Source organism: Danio rerio, chromosome 8 (assembly GCF_052040795.2).
Source record: "Danio rerio strain M-AB ecotype USA chromosome 8, GRCz13ab, whole genome shotgun sequence".
In the NCBI taxonomy this organism is placed as follows: domain Eukaryota; kingdom Metazoa; phylum Chordata; class Actinopteri; order Cypriniformes; family Danionidae; genus Danio; species Danio rerio.
This window is the reverse complement of record NC_141028.1, coordinates 15,028,691-15,056,517: the sequence shown is the minus strand read 5'-3', so window position 1 is coordinate 15,056,517 and position 27,827 is coordinate 15,028,691. Positions and strand designations below refer to the sequence as shown.

Here is a 27,827-nt window from a genome sequence, read left to right as displayed (position 1 = left end):
CTAAATTGTCCAAAAGTCCACCAGACAGGTTTCCCATTACGATTGAGTCCCTCACACCATCACCTTCTGTGTAATGCCTGTTTTCAGAGCGTTTTCTCAGGATCACGTCTTCTTTGAGAAGTCCACCGTCTCTTACATCATATCTGTGTGTAGTTGAGCCTCCTGATTGATAGAAAACAAGGATGAACTGATGAACTGTGCATTTAAAGCATATGAAGTAATTTAAAGGATGATTCATGAGCCCTTTCTGTCATCAATTATAAATCACTATTCCAAACCAAATTTTTGGTTTCAGTGAAACACAAAAATAGATGCTCTAAATGATATTATTCAGTGCTAATCCTGTCTAAAATGAATACAGACAGGAAAGAAACACTAGATGAAAAGTCCTGTCTGTGCTCCCCAAGAGAATCAATTGGTTTGTATAACAGACCACAATGTACTTTCTTTATTATCTTAAAACACACTTTTATTGAATACTCACCGAATATTTACCACCATAAATACCAGTCTGCTGTGTATGCAAAGCTATTAAAGGATTTCTGAAACATACTTTCATGTTACTTTTGATGCTTAATCTGTTGTTTTGGATGGTATAATCAGTGTTGCCAGATATAGCTGACTTTTCCAGCCCAAAATGTGCAAAACCCGCACAAACGCACAAAAATAAAATAAAAAATCTGCTCAAAAAAATCTGACAATATTTTTTCTTCAGAAGAAAGTTTATTTGTATTATTTCGGCTGGAATAAAAGTAGTTTTTAATTTTCTAAAAACCATTTTAAAACCCATTTCAAAATTATTAGCCCTATTAAGCTACTTTTTTTTCAGATAGTCTACAGAACAATCCATCATTATACAATAACTTGCCTAACTACCCTAACCTGCCTAGTTAACCCAATTAACCTAGTTAAACCTTTAAACGTCACTTTAAGCTGTAAAGAATATCTAGTCAAATGTTATTTACTGACATCATGGCAAAGATAAAATAAATCCATTATTAGAAATGAGTTATTAAAACTATTGTTTAGAAATGTGTTGTAAAAAATCTTCCCTCCATTAAACAGAAATTGGTTGGAAAAAATAAACAAGGGGGGCTAATAATTTAAGAGGGCTAATAATACGGACTTCAACTGTTTACATATTAGATTAATATTTAATTTAATTTTAATTCATTTCATTTGAAATTAACCTGGTTACTTTAACTGTCATAATTTTAACCACACAGTAACCAACACCAGCAGTCACAGAACCACAACAACACTTGAACACATCGAAACACTGCTCACTCTCACCCACACACTGCACTTAATGTTATGTAGATTACACTACCTATTAGAGTATGTTTTACTTTCGAAATGGGGTATAAATTCATCCCATTTGCCATTTTAAATTCTTTTGAAAATAATTAGGCACTGCTTGTCAATCGCACAATGCTTCTATGTTTGTTCCTGCTGTCAATTACGGGGAAAAAATGATTGATAAAACTGTCATGATAAACCTCTGTGAGTTTAACTGCGTGATGCGCGTACACAAGAAGGGGCGCCATATTTGTCAAATAACACACAACTTTCCTTCACCTACTCTTGCCTACTCTAAGATATCTCACATGGTTTGCGATGTGCACTGGTCACTGCTAACTGAATGGAGTAAGAGCACACAGTTATGTTTCAAAAGTTTGGGAGTGAAGTTAGGCACCTGACGCAGGTAGGTCACGTGACCATGACAAAATGGCAGATGTAGTATACCCGAACTCCATTCATGCTTCTCACATTCATACCGTATTAAACTGTATAGAACGTACTTTTCTAACGGCCAAGTAGTACATTTAAATTCAAATGCAGTACCTACTGAGGAGTAGGCACCATGCAGTTTTCATTTTGGTAATAAAGAAAATTTTGGGCACAATTTATTTCTCCCAATAATCATGTTATAGCCTGATTCAAGGATTGTCACAACTGATGTTTTGCTTAAAAAGTCCTCAGTTATGCGGCGTAATTAAGAATACTGTGCAATTATAGCAAATCATAATGCTAAAATGAACTCGTGTTATTCTGATACCTTTGCCAGAGATGTACGTTGTGGTGGAGCTGTTGTTGGTCACATTGGTACGCGGTGTGGAATGGCTGTATGTGGTTGAGGAAGAGCTGATGTTGCGGGAGAGGGAACCACCTCCTCCTCCAGGAAACAAGAAATTCTGTTCCCACTTTCCGTTCACGAACTGATCTGCAAAGACACGAGAGAAACGACAACATCATGAACTAGCATGCCGAAATCAGTTCTTCATAATTGATGTTAGCGCTCCAGATTAGCGCTTTGAACTGCGGTCCAGAGGACGGAATCAGCTCAACAGACCCAAACTGCAGAAAGCCTTGCAAATCAGACAAAAGACACAATATTTTTATGCAATTAGCTACATTAAGCAAGAGATTTGATGCAAATTAGCACTCTCAGACTTGTGATGCTAATTAGCACTCAAACGGGTTTGATAGCACAGCAGTGGGTTGATGTTGGGTCTAGATGGCATGCAGTCTGCCAGGGACAGGTCTTCACCTTGTGCCAGGGTCTGGGCAAGATTGTCGCTGACATCCGTGGATGGGCTCAGGCGGTGGGGGATGATGTCAGCAGGCAGTTTCCAGGACACTTTACGCAGATCCAGGTCCGAACCGACTAGCTTAACATGCTTCCAGCGTGAGCCTTCAGTTATCATGTGGGGGGAAGCAAGCAAGGCAGAGGATGTGTGGGCTGTCCATGCTCAGTTTAATTCACCCCAAATATGAACTGTCAATGCTTACTAATGAGCTAACGTCTCTGAAACCTGTATGACTTTATAAAACACATAAGGAGACATGGCTAAATGCTGATAGTCCAATAGTAATATAGTATTATTGTTTATATTCATTCATTCATTCCTTTTCTTTTGGTTTAGTCTCGGATTTATCAGAGGTCAGAATGACTTAACAACTATTCCAGCATATGTTTTATGCAGCATATGCCTTTCCAGCTGCAACCCAGTACTGGGAAACACCCATAAACTCTCACATTTACTTATACACTAAGGCCAATTTTATTTACCCAACTCACCTATACCGGACTGTGAGGGAAAACCAGAGAACCCGGAGGAAACCCACACGAACACAAAGAGAAAATGCAAACTCCACACAGAAATGCCAACTGGCCTAGCTGGGACTCGAACCTGTGACCTTCTTGCTGTGAGTCGAACGTTCTAACTACTGAGCCACCGTGCCGCTCTGTTTATATTCATGATATGTAAAAAAAACAAAAAAACAATACAAATAAGATGACATGACACACAATTCAGTGCCATTACTGTATATATGAGTGGTAAACTATTATTATCAATAATTATAACTATAAAATAACTATTTGTTTCATTCATACTCAACACCAGAGGGAACCGAATGGTGAGAAGGTAAGACTCATAGGTGTAATAGAAATTAAAAAATCCTTTAATAAATCCAGATAGAAATATGCAGGCATGTGCAGAGTGGAGGCTTTGGGTGCTTGAGCACCAGCCCTTTGTTTGCCTTGTAGAAAAAGTAGCCCCTCAAAAGGGTCTCTACATCCCCGCTCATCACTTCACATCACGATCACGCACCCCCAAACAACCCCACCCTTCACTTCGCAATCACCACCCTGGCCCTTCACTTCGAGCCTCTGCCTTTCTAAAGGTCTCTACACGGCATCGGAAATGTGTGACTAATGAAATCTAAAAAGAATCAACACATAGAATAGTATATAGTTTGTGTTCGTTCATGGGATAATTCCGAAAATAACCTAAAATTAACCTATAAAGATAGAAAAAAAGTCTTGGTTGTTTTAGGTGTGTAACCCTCATGCCTGAAATACTGATTGATGACATTTTTTTTATCCAGGAAGATATTCAGCATTTTATAACCTTGTATTTTATTCTGTTTCTTACACAAAACCAAGTGACTTTAAAAAACTTAAAACAGACCATGAGCCAAATTGACCATAATTGACCATATTCATTTATTTTCCTTCATCTTAGTCTCTTTAATTATTAGGGGACACCCCATACTCTCCACATGCGCACACATACACTACACCTATTTTAGTTCATCCATTTAACCTATACCGCATGTCATTGGACTGTGGGGGAAACCAGAGCCCCCAGAGGAAACCTATGCAAACATGGAAAGAACATGCAAACTTCACACAGATATGCCAACTGGCCCAGCCACAACTCGAACAAGTGAGCTTTTTGCTGTGAGGCCACAGTGCTAACCACTGCGCCACTGTGTCACCCCCACCATAACTATAAATGTCCATTCCAAATCAGTGTCAGAAAGTAATAAAGTCATACAGTTTGTGACAACCTGAAAGACATTAAATGATGACAGAAGTTTCATATTTGGGTGAACTATTTCTTTAAAAACCAGAGTCAGGCAAGAAGGAAGGAAGAAAAGGTAGGAAGCTGATGTCTTCTGAGCCCATCCGTGATGCTAGGGATACTTAGTTTAACTAGCAATGCAAAGTAAATAGCCTTCTTGCCAAATAAAACCCAAAGAATCCCAAGTCTCTCAAACTTTCATAAAGAGCCCAATAACCCAACCACAAAGCCAAAAAAGAAGAAAAAGACATTGATGACAATGGCAAAGGCAAGTGCTTGTGGAGTTTTAGGTGGAAAGGAGACTAGAAAGGACCTTTCAATTTCAACAGGAGCTGCATACAAATGATGTAAACACATCATTCTTATACGCCACACTGGGAAGCATATGACCATGTCTGACTGCTATTGACCAGTGGTTTCTACAGGTCAATGTAGCACAAAATGCTATGGAAATAGCATAAATGTTCAGGCATGCGATGCAGACAAAATCTTGTTTCGATGAGCAAAATCTTGTTTCAGTTCCCTAATGAAAAGACTAGCATTGTTAGGCATCCTGTTTTCCAAGAGATGCATGGCCATCCAGTTTACCCATGCTGTACACCATAGTGATGGTCTACCAGTTAAACAAGCATTAAACATCCTTGACCACCATGGAAATATAGCCTGGTCTTTTCAGCAGGGATGTTCAACAAATACAAAAGTTTGAGGTCGGTAAGATTGTTTTTTTTTTTCTTTTCTTATGGACACCAAGGTTGCATTTATGTGATTTATTGTGACAATTTATTACAATATACACTTTTTTCCTTTTAATTCATTACTCATTCAGTGATTAACATCAGAAGTTAATCTGTGCAAACTTTGTGCTCAAGAAACATCTATTTTTATCTTAAATTTTGAATCAAAGGGCTCTATTATACACGACGCAATAAGGCGGAAGACTTGTTTGGTGCAATTTGTAGCTATTTTCAGACCAGTGCAATCTTAATTTTCACGTTTTGCACCCTGTTGTTTAAATAGCAAATTCCTTTGCACCATTTTGTGGACTCATAGGCGTGCTGGTCTAAAAAAGGGGTGTGCTAAAGTGCATTGTTGGTGCGTTGCTATTATTAAGAATTTGTATAATGTTATTTTGCATTTGCATAATGTTATTATTAGTAGCAGTATTATTTCTTATATGCATTTTTATATTTGTTTTAATAAAAACAAGTTTAGATTTGTCCACCTTTCGGGTTTTGGAGACGCATCACCATATAGGGCATAAGAATAGGACGTGTGCTTGAATACAACACAGTTTTGGACCACACTGTTATTATTGCTCAAAATCTTTGTGCTTAACAAATGAAATTAAATATGTAGGCTAATGGATGTCTTTAGTGGAGTGTGTACAACACCGTTTCCTTATCCACAAAAGTAAAGGAGTAAGTGTAAAAGTAAAGAGAAAGAGAAAGTAAAGAGGCCGAATGGATGAGGCTCATTCTTTATCCTAGCGATGCAGATGGTCTGTTTAACTGTTTTCTCGCTATTGAAGCATTCAGTTTTTTCACTTACAAAGTCCGCCATGTAAATAGCAAATGCACCATGGTGTGACGCAACCGACTCTTAAAGGGAATGGGAGATGAGACTCTGATTGGTTTAACGCACATTATGCGCAAAACACACCCAAAACTCATTAAGAGAATAAGCACAAGCCTGTTAGACCATGCGCCAGAGGTATTGTTCCGTCCTTAAAATAGCAAAAGTGGATTCGGACAAGCCCTTAATGCTTTTGTGCCATGTGCTTTAGACTTTGCGCCTATAATGTTAAAATAGAGCCCAATGTCTTTACTGTCACTGTTGTTGGTTTAATGCACATAATTTAAAACATCCATGCAGAACAAAAATGGTTATTTCTGTCAAACTGACCCCAAAGTTTTGACAACGTCACCAGATGACAATTGACACCCACCATCAGACAGATCTGTGACGCTAGGCCTCAGGCTGCTCGTTGGGGATCGCAGGACTTCATTACTGTACATCAGATAGCTGTCGTACTCTTCGCCAGCTTCTGCATCCACGATGGGAATGTCGGGAATGATGGGAACTGTAGAGTTGATGTAAACCAAAACAAACAGCACAATCAATCACAGTCAGTACAAAAGTGGCAGCTAAAATCAATGCAGGGTTCCCACGCTTTCATGAACAGCAAATTCAAGGACGTCTTAAAGCACCATTAATTTTAAATCAAGCACTTTTGTAATTCATGACCCTGCATATGTAGCACCATGAAAGTCCTTACTGTACTTAACATTTCACTTACTAGACTGGGTACATAAGTCTGAAGATGCTCTGTGTAGATATTAAACAAGAGTTTTATAACCCAGTTTCTCTGATTAATTTACTTGACCAGAAAATACCCAAATTCCCTACAAGGTCAAATAAAACCCATTTATTATTATTAATAATTATTATTATATTAGAGCTATCAAATCATGGTCACAGATCAGAGGATCTCTTAAGTACAATCAGTACTTGCCTATTTCATCCACACTGACCAGTAATACAAATTTTTACCATATTTATATGGGCTTTCAATTTGGTAGCTGGATAAATTTGGAAATATAAAGGATATATGATCTCTTCCATAAGGATATTTTTATGTCATTTGATGAGTTACATTTCAAGCATAATATCCCTAAAAATTATTTCTTTAAATATCTGCAGATAAGACATGTCATTCATACTAGACACAGCAGTCTTACCTTAAATAGCTCTTTTACAAAATAGTTCTTTTTACATAAATTCTTTCTTAAGAATGCTGAAGTTAAGCACTTTATTTTCAAATTTTACTCCATTATAAACCAGTATAAAGCAGACAATCTGATTTCATTGCAGAAGACATGGAGTTAGAACTTAAAATGTGACATTGATGAAAATGTGTGGGATGATATTATCAGACTCCCTTGAATATTTCAGTCTGCAACAGATTTAAACAAAATACAACTTAATATTGTACTTACATATCCCCAAATAAATATAGTAAAATAAATAACACTGTTTCACCTCAATGTCTAAAATGCAATGATAGTATTGGCTCGTTCTTTCTTTGTCTTTGGGAATGTTCTTTGATTGCTGATTTTTTAAATGATGTTTGTGACAAACTGTCCATAATACATAAACAGTAGGTTACAGCCTCCCTATTAATGTGCTTACTAGGTGTTCTGAAAAATACTGTATACAGTTTATGTTCTACTCATTGCTGTGTATAAAACTCATTCTGAAGAATTCAATCAAAATAAATAAAATAAACAATAAAATAACATTTTTCTTACACTTAGTATTAAAATGTCAGAAGAAAGAACTTTAGCAAAATTGTTGAAATCAATACTGGTGATTTTCAAATGCATTTTCTGAAATATTGATAAAATGTGCATTATTTGTCAGTGTTATTTCTTTTTTTGACAATTGGAAGAATTGTTGAAATCAAACCATAAACAAATGTAGTTTTAAATTTAAGTCAAGCCCTTTCAAACCCCTGTGTTTGTTTTTTAGTACTTTCCAGGCCTCGAATCCATATGTCTTAAATTCATTCTCTTTATTCTCCATTTCCACCTGGGGATAATCTTCACGAGGCCCTTAGACTATGCAAAGTCACTGATTGGATCCAAGACCAGCGACGAGATGATCCCAAGGTTTCCATATCCTGGACCAGGCCGTATCCTGAGCAGCTGCTGTGGTGGTCATGGAGGAGTGGAGAGCATCAGACTAATTCCAGTGACGCTTCAGGGACAGAGGAGTCTTCGCTGAGGCCAGCTTCTAGCCTCCGCCACTGAGTCTGCAGCTCTGCACAAGACGTTTGGCCAGCGGTGAAATTAAATTGATCGTGCCAAACTGAGTATGGTTTCTCTCAAGGTTTTTTTTTCTTCACTTTTGCCAATCGGTAAAATTTTTTCCTTCTTCGCTGTGGCCTCTAGCTTGCATGGTTTGGAATCGGTAAACCACACTGAACTGAGCTAAACTGAGTTGAACTTAACACTAAAAAAACTGAACTACACTGGTTCAATATATCATGACCATTAATGTGAAGCTGCTTTGACACAATCTACAATGTAAAAGCGCTATACAAACAAAGGTGTATTGAATTAAATATCTGAAATTCAAGTACTTTTAAGTACTTTCAAGAAGTGTGGGAACCCTGTCAGTGTCACCCCATTTTTGTGAGACGCTTACTTGACATGGGTCTGGTAGGCTGTGATGCCAGGTTGATTGTGGCTTCTCTGTATGGGCCCCAGCCCACCTTATTGCTGGCACGCACTTTGTAACAGTAGGTCTGAGAAGGTTGCAGGTTCTCAATGAGCAACATGCGCTTTTTAGGGTTGTCAATCATCACCTTCTTAGGAGGTCCTGTAGGCTCTGAACAAAAAAAAAAAAAAAATAGACATATACAATCAGAGAAGCTTTCACTCCCAAAACTGATGCACAGAATATATATTTTAAGGATCTTACTCTTGTCCTCGTTAATGGGCATGTAGATGACCTCATAGCCAGTGATGATACCATTGGCTTCTGCTGGCTCCGCCCAACTAACCTGAGTAACAGTAGGGCTGATGACGTTGAAAGCCAGACGACCAGGTTCACCAGGTACTGTAGGTTAAAACAATATACAGTGTACAGTGGGTGACACTTTAAAATGAGCATTAAAGGGTAAGTTTACCCAACAGTGAAAATTCTGTTATTAATTACTCTCCCTCATGTTGTTTCAAACCATTTGTTTATTTTCAGAATACATATTAAGATATTTTAGATTAAATTTGAGAGCTCTCTTTTATCCTTCAGAGAAAGAAAAGCTCCTGACTCATTCAAAGTCCAGAAAAATAACCAAAAACCATATTAAGAGACCATATGGCTTTTTTGGGGCCATTGCTGTCTATGGAGGATCAGTGAACCCTCAGATTTCCTCTAAAATATCTCAATTTGTGTTTTGAAGATGAACGAAGGTCCCGGAAGGTAACCAATTAAAATCTAAAAAAACTCAAACAATGCCTTACTATCCTCCAGGGTTTGGCATTGGATGATATCACTGTAATTGCCATCTCCAAGTGCATTGTAGCCACAAACACGCATCTCGTAATCACAGTATGGATCGAGATTTGTCAGCTCGGCTTGAGGCGTCTTCACATCCATAAATTTAGCTTTATCTTCGGGGTCTCCATAAATCCAGTACTTCACCTGCAATAACAGCAATAGCAGCTCAAATGGCATGGTAAACATCTTTCAACTGCCTATTTAAGTAAGCTAATGTTTATCTGAAAACTATTATAATAAAACACTGCAATAATTGTAATTCATAAGCAAACCCTTGAAGAAAAATCACACAAACTTCAATTATGGAATCATAGCTGTTCTGTAGCATTGTCCCGCCAGTGTAACGCCATGTTAGTAGGTTTACTGCCCAGTGAAAATGTGTATGTTAAATGTGATGTACTGAACTGTAAGTAGCTATAGATAAAAGTGGCTACCAAATGATTGAATGAATGAATGATTGAATGAATGAATGAATGAATGAAATCACACATGAAATCACATATTTTTTTCATATAAAAAAAGTTATAGATTAAAAAGCTTGTCATTTATGTGTGAGTTTAACATATTGAACATAAGACGCTCCTGTGGTGTTTCTAAAAAGAAAAATGGCTAAAAAAAACAGCCCAATATCAAGCTAACCTGTCATTTCATGTCACATACACTGTTATTCAAAAGTTTGTGGTCAGTGATGTTATACAGAACAAAAAATGTCCTATTATTTAGAAAAGACACAGTAATGATACTGGTTATATTGGTCATAAAGTAAACACTTAGGAACTGCTTAAAGGCTTCACACATTTCACACTCTTCATTTACAGTTTGTTCATTTACGGATACCGTTGTTTATTTTTTGATAAATAAATTCTACAGATGTACACAATAAATAAATAAATAAATAAGTCAAAAAAGGATCTATATATGCAGTAGATATTATTTGACAGGATCTACCTTGTAACCATTGGCATTTTGGCTGGGTTTCCAGTTCAGGCGGATGTTTTTAGGGCCGGTAGGAACGGCTTTAATGTTGGCTGGAGAATAGAGGCGTCCTCCGGGGGATGTGGCTGTTTGAGTAACATATTCCATCTTCTGGAAATCCTGATTTTTACCATCCCCTGAAATGTTCAAATGCAAATAATAATTATCATTTCTAGTATCTGCTGATTATCTACCTTTTTCCTACTGCCAAAATGTTTAAGTAACTTATATTAAACTGTAAACAATCTGCAATGTTTTAAAAACAGGGTGACGACAAGTTTGTTATAACTTTCCTCATAATTTATCAATTTGAAAATTTAAAAAAATAATTTATTAGAATAAACAAAATGACTTTTAGCAGACCACACACAACCCCAAAAAACTCACGAATCTTCGCATGGCAATTTGGACTATTACTTTACTGTATGGAATATAAAGAGGACATAATTTGTAGGAATAAAACAGTGAACTCAAAAGAGTTTCGGCCTTAGATATGCATGTGATGCTAATGTCTTGATAAAATAACCAAGCATAAATAATTTTAAGATGGATAAAAATGAAGCATAAAGCCAGATGCATTGCTCGTTCTCATTTTTCAATATGAATATGGATTATTTTAGCAGAACTTTCCTAAACTGAAAGTGCAACCCACAATTTGAAGGTGGATAGGAGCATCAGTTACCCAATAAAACATGAACTAAAGTAAGAAAAAAAGGTTTTGCATTTGCAAGACGTCCACTTTTCTTTCCACCTCACCTCGACCGTCGGTGACAATCACCTCCGTGGTCTTCCTCTTTCCGATAATTGCATTGTTGCTTGGGTCTAATAGTTCCAGGTTAAATTTCTCAGGTATGATGGGAGATGGATGTGTACGAGGATTGATGAGGATATTTTTTTCAGCTTCACCGGGTGCAAATTTGAGAGGGCTGGAGATGTCGAAGCGCGAGGCCTTGTTGGTGCGCCAGTGCACAGTGGCCGGAGTCTCCCGGTTTCCAGTGCGTTCCACCGGGATGGTGTAGAGCGAGTCGGTGGTACTGAAAGTTTGAGTACTCTTCTTAAACGCCATAACACTGGATTCTGTGAGGAGACACAAGATTGTTTAGATTTAGTTTAAAGAGCCTCTATTATGGATTTTTAAAAAATGACCTTCTATGCAGTGTGTTACACAGCACTAAGTGAATGAAAACATCCAGCTGAGGTTTAAATCTAGTGCAGCATGTTTAAAACGACTGATTCATCTCAGAGTCAAATAAATGAATCATATTGGGTTTGGATCTTTTGCTCTAACGCATCAACGTCGACACAGTTCATCACAAAATATGTGAACGCGTCTATCCCTTCACACACTAGAGGAGCGCAGGGGATTACAGGACTGATCATGATGAGAAGATGACAATCACTGACAGATGGAGATTCAGCTGTCGGGAATAAAGGGTTAAAGTTCACTTTTACAACAACACCACAATATAGCCAACCAAGTGCCGTGTTTGTTCCTGCCATTTTTCAGATTTTTGATACAGTAACCTATGCTGCAATGTGGGATTTGTCGGCCGTTTGCTATTGAAAGAGCAGCAGAAACTATTATGTATGAGACTTTGTCAGCACTGATTCAGTTCATATGGACAAGTTTCTTTTTCCTCAGGATCATAACATGTAAGTGTAATTAAAATTGTTGCCTCGTTTTGTTTAATTGTGTGTTGTAAATAGTAATTGCTCCACGCGGCTTGTAAGGTATCTCTCAGGTTGAGTCTGTATGGGCGATTCACATATAGCGTCCAAAACTATGTTAAAAACGTGATGTGTGCTTCCTTTACTGATTTAAAAGTTTTTTTGAACTCCAAAATAGTTCTAAAATAGTTCAACTTTTGCCACTCTGTGGATTAATACTGAATGTGTGTCGTTGTTATTACTTGGGGTTAGGGCTAAATGTCGAGTAATATGCTGGTGTTTAACTGCATTGCTTTATTGGGCTCTCACATACTCTCTGCTACTTCGTAGCTGTGGTGGTCATTTCTTCTCACTGTCTCACGCTGAACCCAGCCGACCAATCCCAACAGACTGGGTTATCGGACCAATCAGCGCAGATTAGCCACACGCAAAGGAGGGGTTTGGAAACAAATGAATCGCTGAACGAATCTTGGAGTCGTTGGGATAATTAGGTAAAAATAAATGCATATTGGAAAACAATGAAAGTGTTTTTTGACCTTGCATGCATATCAGCCTGTTGTTGGAGACCCCCCAAAACCAAAATATGACCTTTTATAATGCAAAATAGGGGCTCTTTAAAGGAATAACAACAAACTGTCCTTCAAGATATTGAAGCAAAATTATATGGATGTTACATTTGGAGTACAAAAAATCAAAACATAAATTAACATAGAAAGTATATGTTAACATTATATTGAAACATCTGTTTATATTTTCCAAAACAACTAACCACAGAGTTATCGAACGCAAAAAAATATCAACCTGTAATTATTTTTTACCTTTCAAATGAGGAAAATAGTCATGCTTTATTGATGTGAGCAAAAAAGTTAGCGAGTTTAAAGTATACAACATACTTTGTAGAAATTCTGTGAGTTAAATCACACAACCCAAAAGAAATAATGCTATTTAAAAGGGTAAGAGTCAGCTCTCTATAGAGCAAAATTGATTGATTTTATTTTATGTGACATCTTTGCATTTATGAGGAAAAAGCTTCATTATGGATGTGACACCTCTCCGTTACGGATGTGATAGATGTGAAATTGCCACTGGTGTGACTTTGGTAAATCAAATATTATTGTTTGAAAACATTGTCAGACATTTTTCAGTATTTTTGAAGTACTATAAAATACTTGCTTACACAAAAAATATAGAAAGGGTTTCGCTATTTTGGTGAAACCTTCATTTTTTTCATGGCAAGGATGACATTTGCATGGAATTGCTCATATGTACCTGGTTTGTCAGCGATGGTGATAACAGTGCGTGGGTAACGGCCTAGTTTAGCGCTTTGTCGTGGGTTGGTCAAATCCATGACAAACTGTTTGACCTGTTTGTCCTCCAGCAGGCCATCTTGCTCTCCAAGTTCCAGAAGTTTCACTGGGACAATCTTCTCTGTTTCACCTGCTCCATAGCTCAAGTCTCCATCTACCGAAATATAGTCCTGTACAGGAGAGAATGCAAAAAGTAGTATGAAAAAAATACTGCAATCAAACAATGACAACTGTATGTCTTTTAATCAATTAGACAATGAGATCTTATGTGTTAGATATGCCTTTAAGCATCATAATGCATTCTGGTCCAATTAGATCTGGGCGAGATACATAATTGTTTCTATAAAACATATTGTTTCTTTTCTTTCTACTAAAAGGTTTTCAGTAAGGACATTACTTTTGTCATAATCATTTATAAACAATGGTACAACATTGCATTTTCGCAGCATTTTAAATATGTATGGAGCACCTTTAAGTATAACTCAGTGAACTTCTATAAAATATATTAGAATATATAAAATATTATATATATATATATATATATATATATATATATATATATATATATATATATATTTTTTTTTTTTCTGTATCAAATGGTAAAACTAAAATCTAAAAATATATGCATGTAAAATATATATGCTGTATATAACGCTTATTAAAAAAACTATTTATAATAATATTTAAGACTAATATTTGTTTTGTTATAAATAATCAGGTATGTTTCATAAATTTACAGCTCATTTGTGAATAATGAAGTAATTATTATTAGTGAATAATAATTAATTAAATTCAATTAATTGCTAATGTTTATAGACACTCATACATTCCAATGCATTTTTAATCAAAGCTGATCAAAATATCCATGACTATATCGCATGGTTTGAAGGCATCAGGAGGGCTAATTGAATGAAATACAATTACTACAAACCATTATGAAGAAAGCTGGTGTATTTTACCTTCTTGTCTTTAGCAGTGAGGTCTGCTGTGCTGTATGTGACTTGTGCCCGTCCATCCTCTATGATCTGACGTTTGATCGGGATGTTGGCCACTCCATCTTGACGGCTGTAGGTATATGACGGCTCCAGGAAGGTAAAGACACTCGAAGCTACAAGAGAACAAACAAACCAGAACAAAACTGATGATACAACACACATTCTCATATTGATACTAAATCTCACTAACCAAATTCACCTTTTTAATCTAATTCAAAATATATTCCAGTATTTTAATCTTCCAAAATTCTGTATCTTAAGAAAATTTCTGTTGCTCTAAATTGATAGTTCAACTAAAAACAAAAATAAACAAAATAAGATATTCAGCAAAATGTTGAAGAATGCCAGAGTAGGAACAAAAATACTACAGAACTATGGTATTTTCCTCAGTATATCTTACTTTATTTTGACAGTATTGGAACAAGTGAAGGACGTTTAAATGGATTTTTTAATGAACTGTCCCTTTTAAGATGCATAGATTTGGAAAGTTGCCTTTGCACTTTTTTCTTCCTACCCTGTTCCTTGAGCACTGTAATGTTGACATGATTTTTTCCAATCTTTGCAATTCCGACTGGAACATCCACAGCTTCCACAAGCAGCTCCTTCTTTTCATCGTCCTCATCTTTAATGAAGAGAGGAACCCGAACATCCACTGATTCCACGTTCTCCGGAAACTCCACTGCGCCTGCTGCTTCTACAAGACAGGAAAGAAAAGACACAAATGTTACAACAGGCAAGAAATTACTGCAGCAGGGATTTTTTCAAATAAATTTGTTGAGAGTAATATCAAAAAAATTGTATTTCCAGCCTTTATTTCCAGTGGTCACACTTTATTTTGATGGTCTGTTTGTTAAATTTAAGTTACGTTGCAACTAATTCTCATTAGATTATAAGTAGACTGTAAAGTTGGAGTTAGGGTTAGTGTAAGTTGACATGTACTTGCTAAGTTTCTTATAGTCAGTTAAATGTTTGTATAGCAGCAGTATTAACAGATATTAAGCAGACAGTCTACTAATACTCAAATGGACCATCAACGTAAAATGTTACCTTAATTTTTTGTTGAACACAAAATAGATTTTAAAGAAAGTTGTAAACAAATAGCAATTAACTTATTAATGAAGGAAAATATGATAAAGTTCAATGGCTACCATTTTTGAACATTCTTATAAATGTCTTTTTGTGTTCAAAAGGAGAAAGACAATCAAACAGCTTTGAAACAAGTGGAGGATGAGAAAATGATGACAGAGGTTTCATTTTTAGGTGAATTATCACTTTTAAGGCTTCTGTGTTGTGTGGGATCTGTACCTTTATCAGAAGCCACAGTGTAGTAGCCTGGAATCACCTTCAGGTCCCGGAAGTTTCCAGACTGAACCTGTTTATCTGTCAGTTTTACAATATCTGGGTAACTGGAGCGAGGGGCAGATAAAACTGTGTCCACAATTGTGTTGTTCTGTCTGTGAATGCAAAAAAAAATTACTCTTTCTCTTTTTGAGTTTAGAAATGTGTATTCTTTTGTCCTGTAAAGAAAGCTTCATTTTGCATTTAACTCATTTGACATTAGGAGGAAAGACTGAAATTGGTATGTCATGCTAAAACAGTTTTGGTCCCTTGTTTTCTTTTTTTTGGAATCAGTGTGGTGGAATACATAATGCATTTTTTTCTGTATTCTTTAAAATATACAGGGTTCATATTCATATTTACTACTAAAATTTTATAACTTTTCCAGGAATATCAACTAAATTTTCTTGTCCTTATGTTTCATGTAATGTCTACATAAACTTAGTAAATAATAAGAAAAACAATGCACATAGAAATTTATTACAGCACATCATAAAACACGCAACAATATATTTCAAGAGTTCACACTTAGCTGATGGTTTATCATAAGCTTGTTTGGCATGCTGTCCCGGGAGAGAGTCCTGAGCTCAAGGGATCCTCGAGATCAGGGCTCCCTCCCATTCGCCGAGCAAGAGGGGAGATTGAGCTCAGGTACTGTAGATCTCAAAAACTCCCTGGCTGAAATTAAGGTGAACTACTTTGAAAAGGAATGTTGTTATGTATGATGCATATCTTTTACAGTATAGTTCATTCATGTTTTCCCAACACAAATTGATTAAGTTAACTTAACACTTTTAAGTTATGTGTATTGAACATAAAAAAATAAGTTGTCCCAATGAAATCTGAAGAATTGTGTTGTTTCAGCTCATTTTAAATAAGCAGGAATGAGCAAAAAAACAATGATTATAAGTGTTGGACAGTGGGAGGAAATCAGTAAACTAAGGGAAAACCCACACGGAAACGGGGAGAACATGTAAACTTTGCATAGAAACAACAATCGGCCCTCCGAGGACCAGAGCCAGTCGTGTTTTTGCTGTGGGGCAACAGTGCTAATCACTGGACCACCGTGCCACCCAATCTATGAGAAAAAGGAGAAGAGGACGAATGTGGGTTTCTTCCAGGCGAAAGTAAGCGTGGAATGAAGACATCTGATTAGCTAAAGTGGGACCGGCTGTGGTCAATCATAAGCATGTGATCCTCTCGAAATGTATAAATAAACTTCACTTAGTTTTTGTTAATTTTTATATCTGTTTAAAATAGATTTAGATAATGCTTACACAGCACTAATAATGTAGAAGCATTGTTAAACTAATCTCCATGACTCCTTCAAAACTTTGTGGGTTCTGTTCTGTTATTCAAGAACTTGACAAATTTACTTTTCCAGACTTTTCCAGGTTTTCCATGACCGTATGAACTTTGTATAAAGAAAACTAACTTACTATATATCTAACTAACAAGATATTTTTAATGTTTTATTATAAAAATGTATTTGGTGTCTCTTTTAATATAAATTGCAATCTAATTTGTTTTATTTAAATGTATCCTTGCTTGATAAGCATTGCTTACTGATCAGAACTTTTTTAATATTCACCATAATAAGCTCAGGCAAACAAAGACAGCCGTTTAGTCCTAATTTACATACTTATGCACTATTATATGTCTGAATAGTGCATAAGTATATAAATTATAAAGAAAATTTGTCAAAAGAAAAAAAGCTTCCATGGAAAAAGCGTGGAATGTTGAACACTTCGTGGACACAACTGGCACAGCTTTAATGGCACAGTGGAGGGTTCAGGGCTTTCAGACTCTGAAGATGAATGAGAAAATTATCTGGAAAATGTATACACTAGACAAGGGGTCACCAACCTTTATGAAACTGAGAGCTACTTCTTGGGTACCGATTAATGTGGAGGGCTTCCAGTTTGATAAACACTTCTCAAATAACAAATTTGCTCAATTTACTTTTAATTATACTTTATGTTTTTGGTAATAATTAATGATATTCATCCATGTGAAGACACCAATCATGTTAATGATTCTCACTAAAGTTATCAACAATGATTTAACAGGGTAGGAAATACCCTGTATTTAATGTATCAATGTGCAACACTTTATTTGTATATATCTCTGCAAATATTACTTCTATATTAGATGAAGCTTACTGGTAAGTGGCGCTATGGTGAGCTATTTTTAGAACAGGCCTGCGGGCAACACATTTGATCATCGCAGGCTACCTAGTGCCCGCGGGCACAATGTTGGTGACCCCTGCACTAGACAGTTGACTGCACAAGTACTGAGTGTATAAATGCATAGTTCATCATTTGGGAAACAACTAAATTATTTCATCAACGCTAGCTCAATTGTAGCTACTGTACCTCTTTCCAGAATTTCTTTGTGTCCTGAGGGAAAAGAAAAAATGGTACATTCAGACACGCATCAAAATCTGAGACTCATCCAATGATTAAGAAACATTTGCCCACAAGGCACAGCCACGCCAAAGCTAATGAGTCACACCTGAACAGAGTCTTCTGCACTGGTTGTGCGCCCGGGATCTGCAGGAACACGTCATTGAGCTGTTCGGGAAGAAACAACAGACATCAGCAGACGGGCATGACGGTTCATGTGTGAAAATCGGTTTCTTTTTTTGAGTGAAGCATCACATATATATGAGCACTCACGTTGTCCTCTACTTCTCGTCTGAGCACGTCTGTGTCCCGAGCGTCAGGGTTAGAAAGAACTTCTGAAAACTGGCGGTTCAGACGAAGAGAAACAGGATACTGGACTAGGAGGAAAAATACAGAGGGATTAATGGATATGTATATCATTTATGAACTTTTATTTGACTCTGGCTTTGAAACGACAAAGTATATGGTAATTGTTAGCATGATGTTAGGTTAACGGTTGCTTTCATGCAAATATACAAACTTTTTAAAGGTATTTCTATACTAACTACATGGAACAAAAACACTGTAAAGTGTTACCAGTATTTGTTTAATAATAATATTAATAATAATAATAAAAACAATATAAAAAACAATGTTTAGACTCACTGGTCTCTTTGGGGTTGGGTCTGATTTGGTTCTGGGGGTGATTCGTTCCTCGATGAACATTGTCTGCCACTTTCCAGCGCACAACGTCTGTGCTCTTGAGCGGGCCGCTGCGCACCATTGGGGTGTCCAAATAATCATTTTGCAGAAAAGACTGACGTAGCAGGTACTGGTTTTCTTTAAAGCCCACCATACGACCTGTCCATTACATATTAAGGACAATTAATTATGTGTGTTTCCACCAAAATATAGATAACGTAACTTAAAGTACGTATGAAAGCATATAACTACCTCTTGCACAGCACGGGAGAAGAGCAAGACAGGACTGTTGGAGACAGACATCAATTATAAATAGATCTATGGTGAAATATTGTGTTCTCCTGACAAAAATAGTTTCTCAAAAACAAAATATTTGCGTTTTCTCACTAAAGTGTTGTAACCTTATAAAACTTTGTTTTTACAAAACATTTGTGTTTTCTCATACAAGTTATGTGACCTCAAGAAACTTTGCAATTACTTATCTAACATTTGCCTTTACTGTATTTTTACAGTATTGCAATACACCAAAAAAAAAAAGTGCATTGTCTAGCAAAACATTTCATGCAACAATGCTTGTGAGCTTTGTGTGTCCCGGACAAGCTTCTATATATATATATATATATATATATATATATATATATATATATATATATATATATATATATATATATATATATATATATATATATACATACAGTTGAAGTCAGAATTATTAGCCCCGCTGTTTATTTTTTCCCTCAATTTCTGTTTAATGGAGAGAAGATTCATCAACACATTTCTAAACATAATAGTTTTAATAACTCATCTCTAATAACTAATTTATTTTATCTTTGCCATGATGACAGTAAATAATATTTTACTAGATATTTTAAGACACTTCTATACAGCTTAAAGTGACATTTAAAGGCTTAACTAGGTTAATTAGGTAGTCATTGTATAACAATGGCTTGTTCTGCAGACTATAGACAAAAAATAGCTTAAAGGGGCTAATAATTTTGACCTTAAAATGGCTTTTAAAAAATTAAAAACTGATTTTCTTATAGCCAAAACTTTCTTAAACTAAATATATATATATATATATATATATATATATATATATATATATATATATATATATATATATATATATATATATATATATATATATATATATATATATATATATACATATATATATATATATATATATATATATATATATATATATATATATATATATATATAGTTTAATTCAATAATATAAGCCCACTCTTTTTAAAATATTTCCCAAATTATGTTTAACAGAGCAAGGAAATTTTCACAGAATGTAGAAATAAGTAATGTATATAAAGTATATATATTTATATAAACTTATATAAAAACAAAAATATTTGGTATGTATTTAGATTAGATGTGTGTGTGTGTGTGTGTGTGTGTGTGTGTGTGTGTGTGTGTGTGTGTGTGTGTGTGTGTGTGTGTCTTCACAAAAAAACAATACAATCTATATTAATATGCACGTGTGAGCATCTACCTGGCAGCAGGCGCAGTATTTCCAGCAACAGAGCAAAAGCAAACCAAGTAACAGCATCAGAAACATAATGAGAGGAATGAGCCACAGGAAACCTGCAGGTGGACAATCTGGCACACAAAAACTACTCAGTTAGATAACGTAGTGCACATAACTACATTGGGGCAATTAAAACTGCAGTTATATTATAATTTTAGTAATTAAATAATGATATTTATGTACAGTTCAGTTATTTGAAATATTTACTTAATTTGTTATAAAGCCTGAAATCTAATCTTTTCCAGCCTTTGAAATGTTTTTGTAGCCTTCTCCTAACCAGTGCCTTTCTATAACATCATCCCAAAGGTCTTTTGAAAGCAGGGTGTAAAGGTATAGATTTTCACAGGGTATGATGATTCTCTATAGGCACTGGATGAGAATCTGTTTAAAATTTACCAACACGCCTACCAAACCACATAAATCTTAGTTTTATCATAATAAAAGTACAGTTATTATTCATATATATCTCACCTTTCTTTTTCTTCACTAGGACGCGGTGTTCTTTGTCTGTGATGTTCGATGGATAATTCACATTATAGTGATATGTGCAGTCATCATCTTCATCACGGAAACTGCATGTCTCGATTACATTTTTATCTGTGAACAATTCATTGTTTCATCATCAACTCATAAACAAAGTCTAGCTACTGTATGGTGTCATATATTAAAGAGAGATCTGACGATTTACCTTCTTCAAGCTCATCCACCCTGACAATTTTGAAGGGACACTCATCGCATTTCCGTCCTTTCCTTTCACCGGTGCTCCAGGCCTGGCACTGGACGCAGCTCCTCTTGGCTTCACACATACCCACTTGTTGCTGCAGGACAGACAGTTGGAATGAGGACTTTTTAAAACGGGTTGCATTATGCTTTCAACTTCCTTAAGAGTAAGATGAAAAATCTGCGTAGGATTTTCAGTTTCAGTAAACACATGCTACCTCAATTGTTTTGCTTTCATATGGCAATGTACACGTCATGATATTGTAGATGTAAATAAATCCTGCCAATGAGTTGGGGCATGATTGAGTTGTGTTAGTAGTGTGTTGTTTTCATGTCCAAGAGAGGTTATTTCACAGATCTAATATACTGATACACACGTGATTTCTTCTCCAACTGTTTACATTCACAAGCATGCCTCACATTACTGTAGGTGAATCTCTGTTTTCCCCCTCAACCGTTTCATGTATTTGATGTGAAAGAAAAAGTAGTGTAATATTCACTCGACTCATCATCTGACAACCGCCGTGCATTGATCCAATAAGTTAAAATACTCCCTGATATTAACATAGTAGCTGTGTGGCTTAGGCAAGTGCAAGAATTCAACAGAAACTATTTTTAATGCTCATTTATAAATACAGAAATGACCCCTAGAATTAAAAGCATTGAAATTGATGCACATTCAATTAAAATGGACCTGAAATAAGGACAAAGAAGTGTAGGGTGGTGGATGATTTCATCCTTCGGGAACCAACTAGATTGTTGGAAGATGGCCGTTGCTAACAAAATGAAGAAGGGTTGAACAAAAGCAGGACAGAAATAAGACACACCCTGATAGCCCTGCCCTAAAGGCATTCCATGTGACCAGAAGTAAAGACGTTTTGAGAGTGGAGGGAAGGTTATGGGGATTGATTAAAGATTATGAGGGCAAAAAAAGTACATGTCTAGTAAAAAGGGGCGTGACAGGAAGACATTAAAATGTAAAGCAAAACAGACAGTTGTACCTGAAAGTTGGCTTCGCAGGTAGGACTCAGTGGAAGTCCTGAGTGTTCACACTCACAGCGGCCACATTTACACACACCACGGTCATTACAGATGCCCTGCAAAAGAGAAGAGCAAATTTATTATGTACTCTACAGACCAGTTTTACACGATTTTACAATGTGTTTGGTTATATTTTTATGTTTTGCACAAAAACATTTAGTATGCATATATTTTTAAAAAATAACTGCCTACTCTAAACCCTGAACATCATTGAACATATTGTACTAACACATTTGTCAAGAGCTAAATCAGGTCTCTCAAACTACTGTTTCTCAACTAGAGGATCACAACCCAAAAGGAGGTCACAGAAGACTTTTGAGTGGGTTGCGAAATGAGTGGCTTTAAGAGGCAATTCATGTGCATCAACAAAAATCCACATTCACCCCAAAATGAAATCTCTATAATCACATTTTTTCAACCTCTGGGTGTTCAAAACCCTTTAATTTTTTTATTCTGTTAAACACAAACTTCTTCTTCTACTATAGAAGTCAATGGGTACCATCAATCAGCATTTTTTAAAACATCTTCTTTTGTTTTCTAGAGAAGAAAGAAATTCATAGAGGTTTAAAATCACATGAGGGAGAGTAAATGGAAGTACATTTTATTTTACGGTAAACTATCCCTTTAAGTAGAGTGGGGTGGTGCTGGTGTTCATATATGGGTCAAATTTTCAATGGCCAAGCCAGTAGAGAACCACTGCCCTGTGACAGACATGATTTGGCTAAACTAAAGGTTTTATAAAAACAGAGTGTTTATATATATTTTTTTCAATTTACCCCTTTGCTATCCCGGCATGAGTCATTGCTGGTGGGACATTCACAGGCCTCTCCACTCCATCCCGGAGAACAAACACATCTGCCCATGCTGCAGCTTCCACGCTCTGTTATTGCAAACAAAAGCAATATCAACCAGTTAAAGCACTCCATACAACATTAATTCTGAAATTCCTGTCTGGAATTCATCCCACATGCAAATCCTGGGATATATTAAATCCAAAAATCTTTTTACAAACCATTACAGAGAAATCCACCAAATCTCTGGCACTGAGATTTGTCAAACTGGCAGTAGGGCCCTTCAAACTGGTTGGGGTTATAACACACACAGGTCCCACACATGCAGTCTCCTCTGCCTGAGCACGGCTCTGTCTTTCCTGGTTCTATGCACATGACCGTGTCTGTGGAGGCGCCCGCTGAACAGTTACACAAAGGGCCGAGCCTGTAAGGGGCAGGGCATAGATAAAATGAGGATTAAAATAATCTTTTCAACTATAAATGGAAGATTACTGAGGTGTGTTTACTATTTCAGTCTTTCTACATCAAAATATCTTGTTTAAAGGTATAAATCATGCAAAAATTTAGTTGTACTCATCCCCAAGTGTTTGCAGACCTTTCTGAGTTTTTCTTCTGTTAAATAAAAAAGAAGATATTTTGAAGAATGCTGAAAAATGTTACAATTGTCTTCCTTTGTCGGAAAGCAAATACTATCAAAGTCAATAGTTAAAGGTTTTCAACATTCTTCAAAATATCTTCTTTTTGTGTTAGACAGAAGAAAGAAACTCATAAAGGTTTGAAACAAGTAAAGAGTGAGAAAATGATGACAGATTTGTCATGTTTGGGTGAACTATCCCTTTAATCTAATGCTTTTGATCAAACTGTTTCTGAATATAATTTTTAAATGTGATATGTACACAAAATATAATATATTTGTGTTTACTTCACTCAACAATGTAATTTTAACACAATGCTTCCTATAGTGACGTGCACATTGTTTTCAGAAAAATACTTGCTGCATCCCAATTCGCACACTATCCATCCTAAATGGTATTTGAAAATATAATTAGTATGTCCCAAATCAAAGTATGTTGAAAACAGTATGTCAAAGGTTCCCAGATGGTTAACAATTTTTGGTCAAATAATTTAACTGTACAATCGTCCGTGTATATATCTATGGAAACTTCTACTGTGTACTCGTGAATTCGATTAGAACTACAAACGCGGGTGAAAAGTGTAAATAAACTACAAATATGATGGGTGCGCGAAACCAACCGTAAAGTAGAGAGGCTTTGGTAAAGATGTTTGCATGCCTGTTTATTAATATCTAGCCAATTGGAAATTTTTTAAATGTCGTTATATTTCATCTGCAACAACAATACTGAACTTATATAAAGACATGTTTGGACATGAACATCTGAATGTAGAATGATCCAAAGACCTGACTTGTGAATGGCAGATTAAACAAACAGCTGAATCTCCGATAAGATAAGAAAATAAATATGACAGATGATGTGTGGATGATTGACAGGGGTCATAACTAAGCAACACAACAATCTGTTAACGAAAAAAAAAGTAGTATGTCCCTAAGCTTGCATACTCTTCTGTTACACACTCAAAAGTATATATTTTTCCTTCACAAAAAAGTACATACTTTTAGGGCATAGTATAAGTATGCGAATTGGGATGCACTAAATCTAAAAACATAAATTTCACTAGTACCATCCTGCATAGCACTGGCATTTCCCACAGACCAGATCTCCATGGCCAGTACAGCGCACTGCATTTTTAACCGGGGTCTGAAAATAAAGTAAGCAGAAGTGTAAGATATGAAATGAACACACGGAACTGGAGAAGAATTGTACAGAGGCAGCAAGTGTTACCTTTTCGCAGTCACAGGTTGGACAGAGCACCTCTGCATTGATTTTAAAGGCAGAGCTGAAGGTGGTGGGCTTGACTCTCAAGGTTCCTGCGCGGTCAGCCTGGTTGACCTTACACACGGGCTCTTCTCCTACCTGATTAAGGGCCTTCATACGCACTTTAAATTTACCCTGGAAACAGTGTGGCAAAGTTTTCACATTTTAAAAAGTCTTAATACAGCCCAGCTAACAATTTTGTGTTTAATAGATGTCTAATAGACATCTAAGAATAGCCCAAAATTAGACTAGTCATCAAATAGAAAGAACAGACAGATTATACAGTATGTGTAGTCATTCATTTCAATTTAGCCTTGTTTTAGCCACAACGACTATGTTTAGACGTCTATTAGACATCTATTAAATATCTTTTAAAAACAAAAAATGTTTGCTGGGATGCCTTTCTGGAATACTTGATTCTGATTGATTGGATAAACATTGTAAGGTACGGTATTTTCAGATAACAATAACAAAAACAATATATTAACAAATACAATAACATTATAATAACAAATGTATTTGTGTGTAGGAAAAATAACTGTATCTATAAGATTTACATTCAATTAAAGAACTAGTTGGAGACATGGTGGCTCAGTGGTTAGCACTGTCACCTCAGTTTGCATGTTCTCTCCGTGTTTTTGTGGGATTCCTCTGAGTGCTCCGGTTACCCCCACAGTTCAAAGACATGCTCTATAGGTCAGTTAAAAAAACGAAATTGTCCACATTGTATGAGTGTGTATGTGAGTGTATGGGTGTTTACCAGCACTGGGTTGCGGCTAAAAGGGCACCCACTGCAAAAAACATATGCTGGAGCAGTTGGCGGTTCATTCCGCTGTAGTGACCTCTGATAATGATTTTAAAGATTATTATAGCACAGATCAATGTTTTGTGTCGAACTGTTTAGTTTTGTGGCCGGCAAGTAGCAGTTTAATAAGCAGGATAATGCACATCCAACCATTTTTTCCTGCAAAATAAAAACCTTCAGTCTTACACAACAGTGCTGTGCTTTGCTATATTGCGACAACAACCGGCTGGATGTACATTATCCCTTTTTTAATTGTGTGGGTTGTTTTAAAATTGTGGCCATATTTCTGTTGGCTACATTATAATTTAGGAAATTAAATATGAACATTCATTCATTCGTTTTCTTTTCGGGGTCGCCACAGCGCAATGAACCGCCAACTTATCCAGCATATGTTTTACGCAGCGGATGCCCTTCCAGCTGCAACCCATCACTGGAAAACATCAACACACACTCATTCACACATACACTACGTATACTTTAGCCTACCCAATTTACCTATAGCACATGTCTTTGGACTTGTGGGGGAAACCGGAGCACCCGGAGAAAACCCATGCTAACAGGGAGAACATGTAAACTCAGAGCAGAAATGCCAACTGACCCAGCCGAGGCTCGAATCAGCAACCTTCTTAATGTGAGGCAATCATGCTACCCACTGCGCCACCGCAACAACCTTTAATATGAACATAGCTCTTTAAAAACAAATCATTTACAAATATGTTTGCAAAAACAGCAAGACAGCTACAATGTTTAGAAAGACAGACTGATAAACTGATAGGTAGAGTATGGTTAAGCTTTAAAACTAAAGCAAAAAGACTCACAGTTTGTCCTGGTGTGATTTTGAAATTGCCATATTCAGAAAAGGTGCCAGACTGAGAGAAAATCTTGGTTTCCACTGCCTTTGGTCTGTCCTCTGCACGAATACTGATCTTGGAACGAATATTCTGTAAATAAAACAAACCAGCAAATAATTATGTAACAGTTTTTTGTTTTTTTTTTGGAAAAAGAAAAACAAAGCTTTGAGGGTATGAAAATAAATACCTCAAAAGCTTTTTCTAAAATGCTCAGGATATTAGATGAATCCTCCTGTAACTGTCCCAGCTCAGCAATGGGGAAGTATTCATGAAGTTTCTATATACAACGGAAAGCACCACGATATTGCATTTTCATTTGTGTCTAAAATCATTTTAAATGTAGACATGATTTACTTGTCAGAATAAAAAAAAAAAAATCAAAGACATACAAACCTCATAGTATGAGTATGAGTGATTAGTAACAGCAAAAATTGGGATGATGTTATGTTTCACCAAAAGTCGCACTAGAGTCGGTATAGATGGGTAATCTTGACGAACATCATGCGTGTAGTTTCCATCTACATTCAGATGGCATTGCTCATCATTGCGGTCCAAGATGCCAGCGAGCACGTTGGCACCATCTGCCTCATAATGGAAAGCTGATTCAGTGGAGAAGACCAGCAAGTGTGTGCTGTCTTTCCTCCAGCCAATTTGGTCCTGTGAAAAGAGGATAAAATGATACTCTACTCAGTTCCTTGAACGAACACTCGTCAAGTGTGTACCAAATGCGAATAAAAATCAGTGTTGGTCATTACATGAGACTGTGAAACTCCCTAGCTGGCCAGCAGTGGTACTGAAAAATCACACTCATGTAAAAGTACCATTAATTGCCAAAAAGAATTGTGCAAGTAAAGGCATCTGTTCTAAATACTACTCAAAGTAGGAGTAAAAAGTCGCCTTTCTAAATGTATTCAAATGTAGAAAATTATTACATAGCGTACATTTGCAGTTTTAATAAAAAAATGTTCTAAATGTAAGTTTATTTAGTCCATTCATGGACTATAAATGTACAACGTAAGATGAATTTAACATAAGAACACATTACATTAATATGTGCACCTATAATAAGCCAATAGCAGGTAGATGCGTTTACATGCAGAGTAAACCTAATGCCGAGTTCAGACTGCATGATTTTCAAAGTAGTCGTGTCACAGATGTTTGCACACTGCATGACTAGCGTTCTGTCGGTGCTGTGTTTACACTGTAGGATGGATCAGCCCCTGGAGAGTTCACACTGCATGACTTTAAAATAGAAAAAAACACAACCAAACACACGCGAGAGGTGACATGAAAACAACGCAAGGTCTGGTAATATATCTTTCACTCATGCAGCGCTGATAGAATAAATGAAAATTGTGGATGTATTTGAAAACGT

General features: G+C 36.2%; 1 protein-coding gene across 7 annotated transcripts in view; it reads right to left on the bottom strand.

Moving 5' to 3' along the window:
* The window catches only part of itgb4 (integrin, beta 4), a 63,198-nt gene that overhangs the window by 13,720 nt on the left and 21,651 nt on the right, over positions 1-27,827 (bottom strand). For 4 of the 7 annotated variants that reach the window (XM_087262845.1, XM_087262846.1, XM_087262844.1 and 1 more), the window contains 28 exon segments: positions 26,846-27,109; positions 26,640-26,729; positions 26,420-26,542; positions 24,764-24,931; positions 24,603-24,679; positions 23,123-23,325; positions 22,887-22,990; positions 22,071-22,166; positions 21,038-21,167; positions 20,821-20,946; positions 20,314-20,420; positions 19,056-19,089; positions 18,768-18,962; positions 18,396-18,499; positions 18,232-18,290; positions 18,093-18,116; positions 15,685-15,833; positions 14,894-15,073; positions 14,344-14,492; positions 13,347-13,554; positions 11,166-11,486; positions 10,383-10,546; positions 9,398-9,578; positions 8,856-8,993; positions 8,580-8,762; positions 6,319-6,453; positions 2,060-2,224; positions 1-162 (listed from right to left, as the gene is read on the bottom strand). In XM_087262845.1, coding sequence (XP_087118971.1) covers positions 1-162; positions 2,060-2,224; positions 6,319-6,453; positions 8,580-8,762; positions 8,856-8,993; positions 9,398-9,578; positions 10,383-10,546; positions 11,166-11,486; positions 13,347-13,554; positions 14,344-14,492; positions 14,894-15,073; positions 15,685-15,833; positions 18,093-18,116; positions 18,232-18,290; positions 18,396-18,499; positions 18,768-18,962; positions 19,056-19,089; positions 20,314-20,420; positions 20,821-20,946; positions 21,038-21,167; positions 22,071-22,166; positions 22,887-22,990; positions 23,123-23,325; positions 24,603-24,679; positions 24,764-24,931; positions 26,420-26,542; positions 26,640-26,729; positions 26,846-27,109 — 4,039 coding nt within the window. 7 annotated transcript variants of the gene reach the window in all.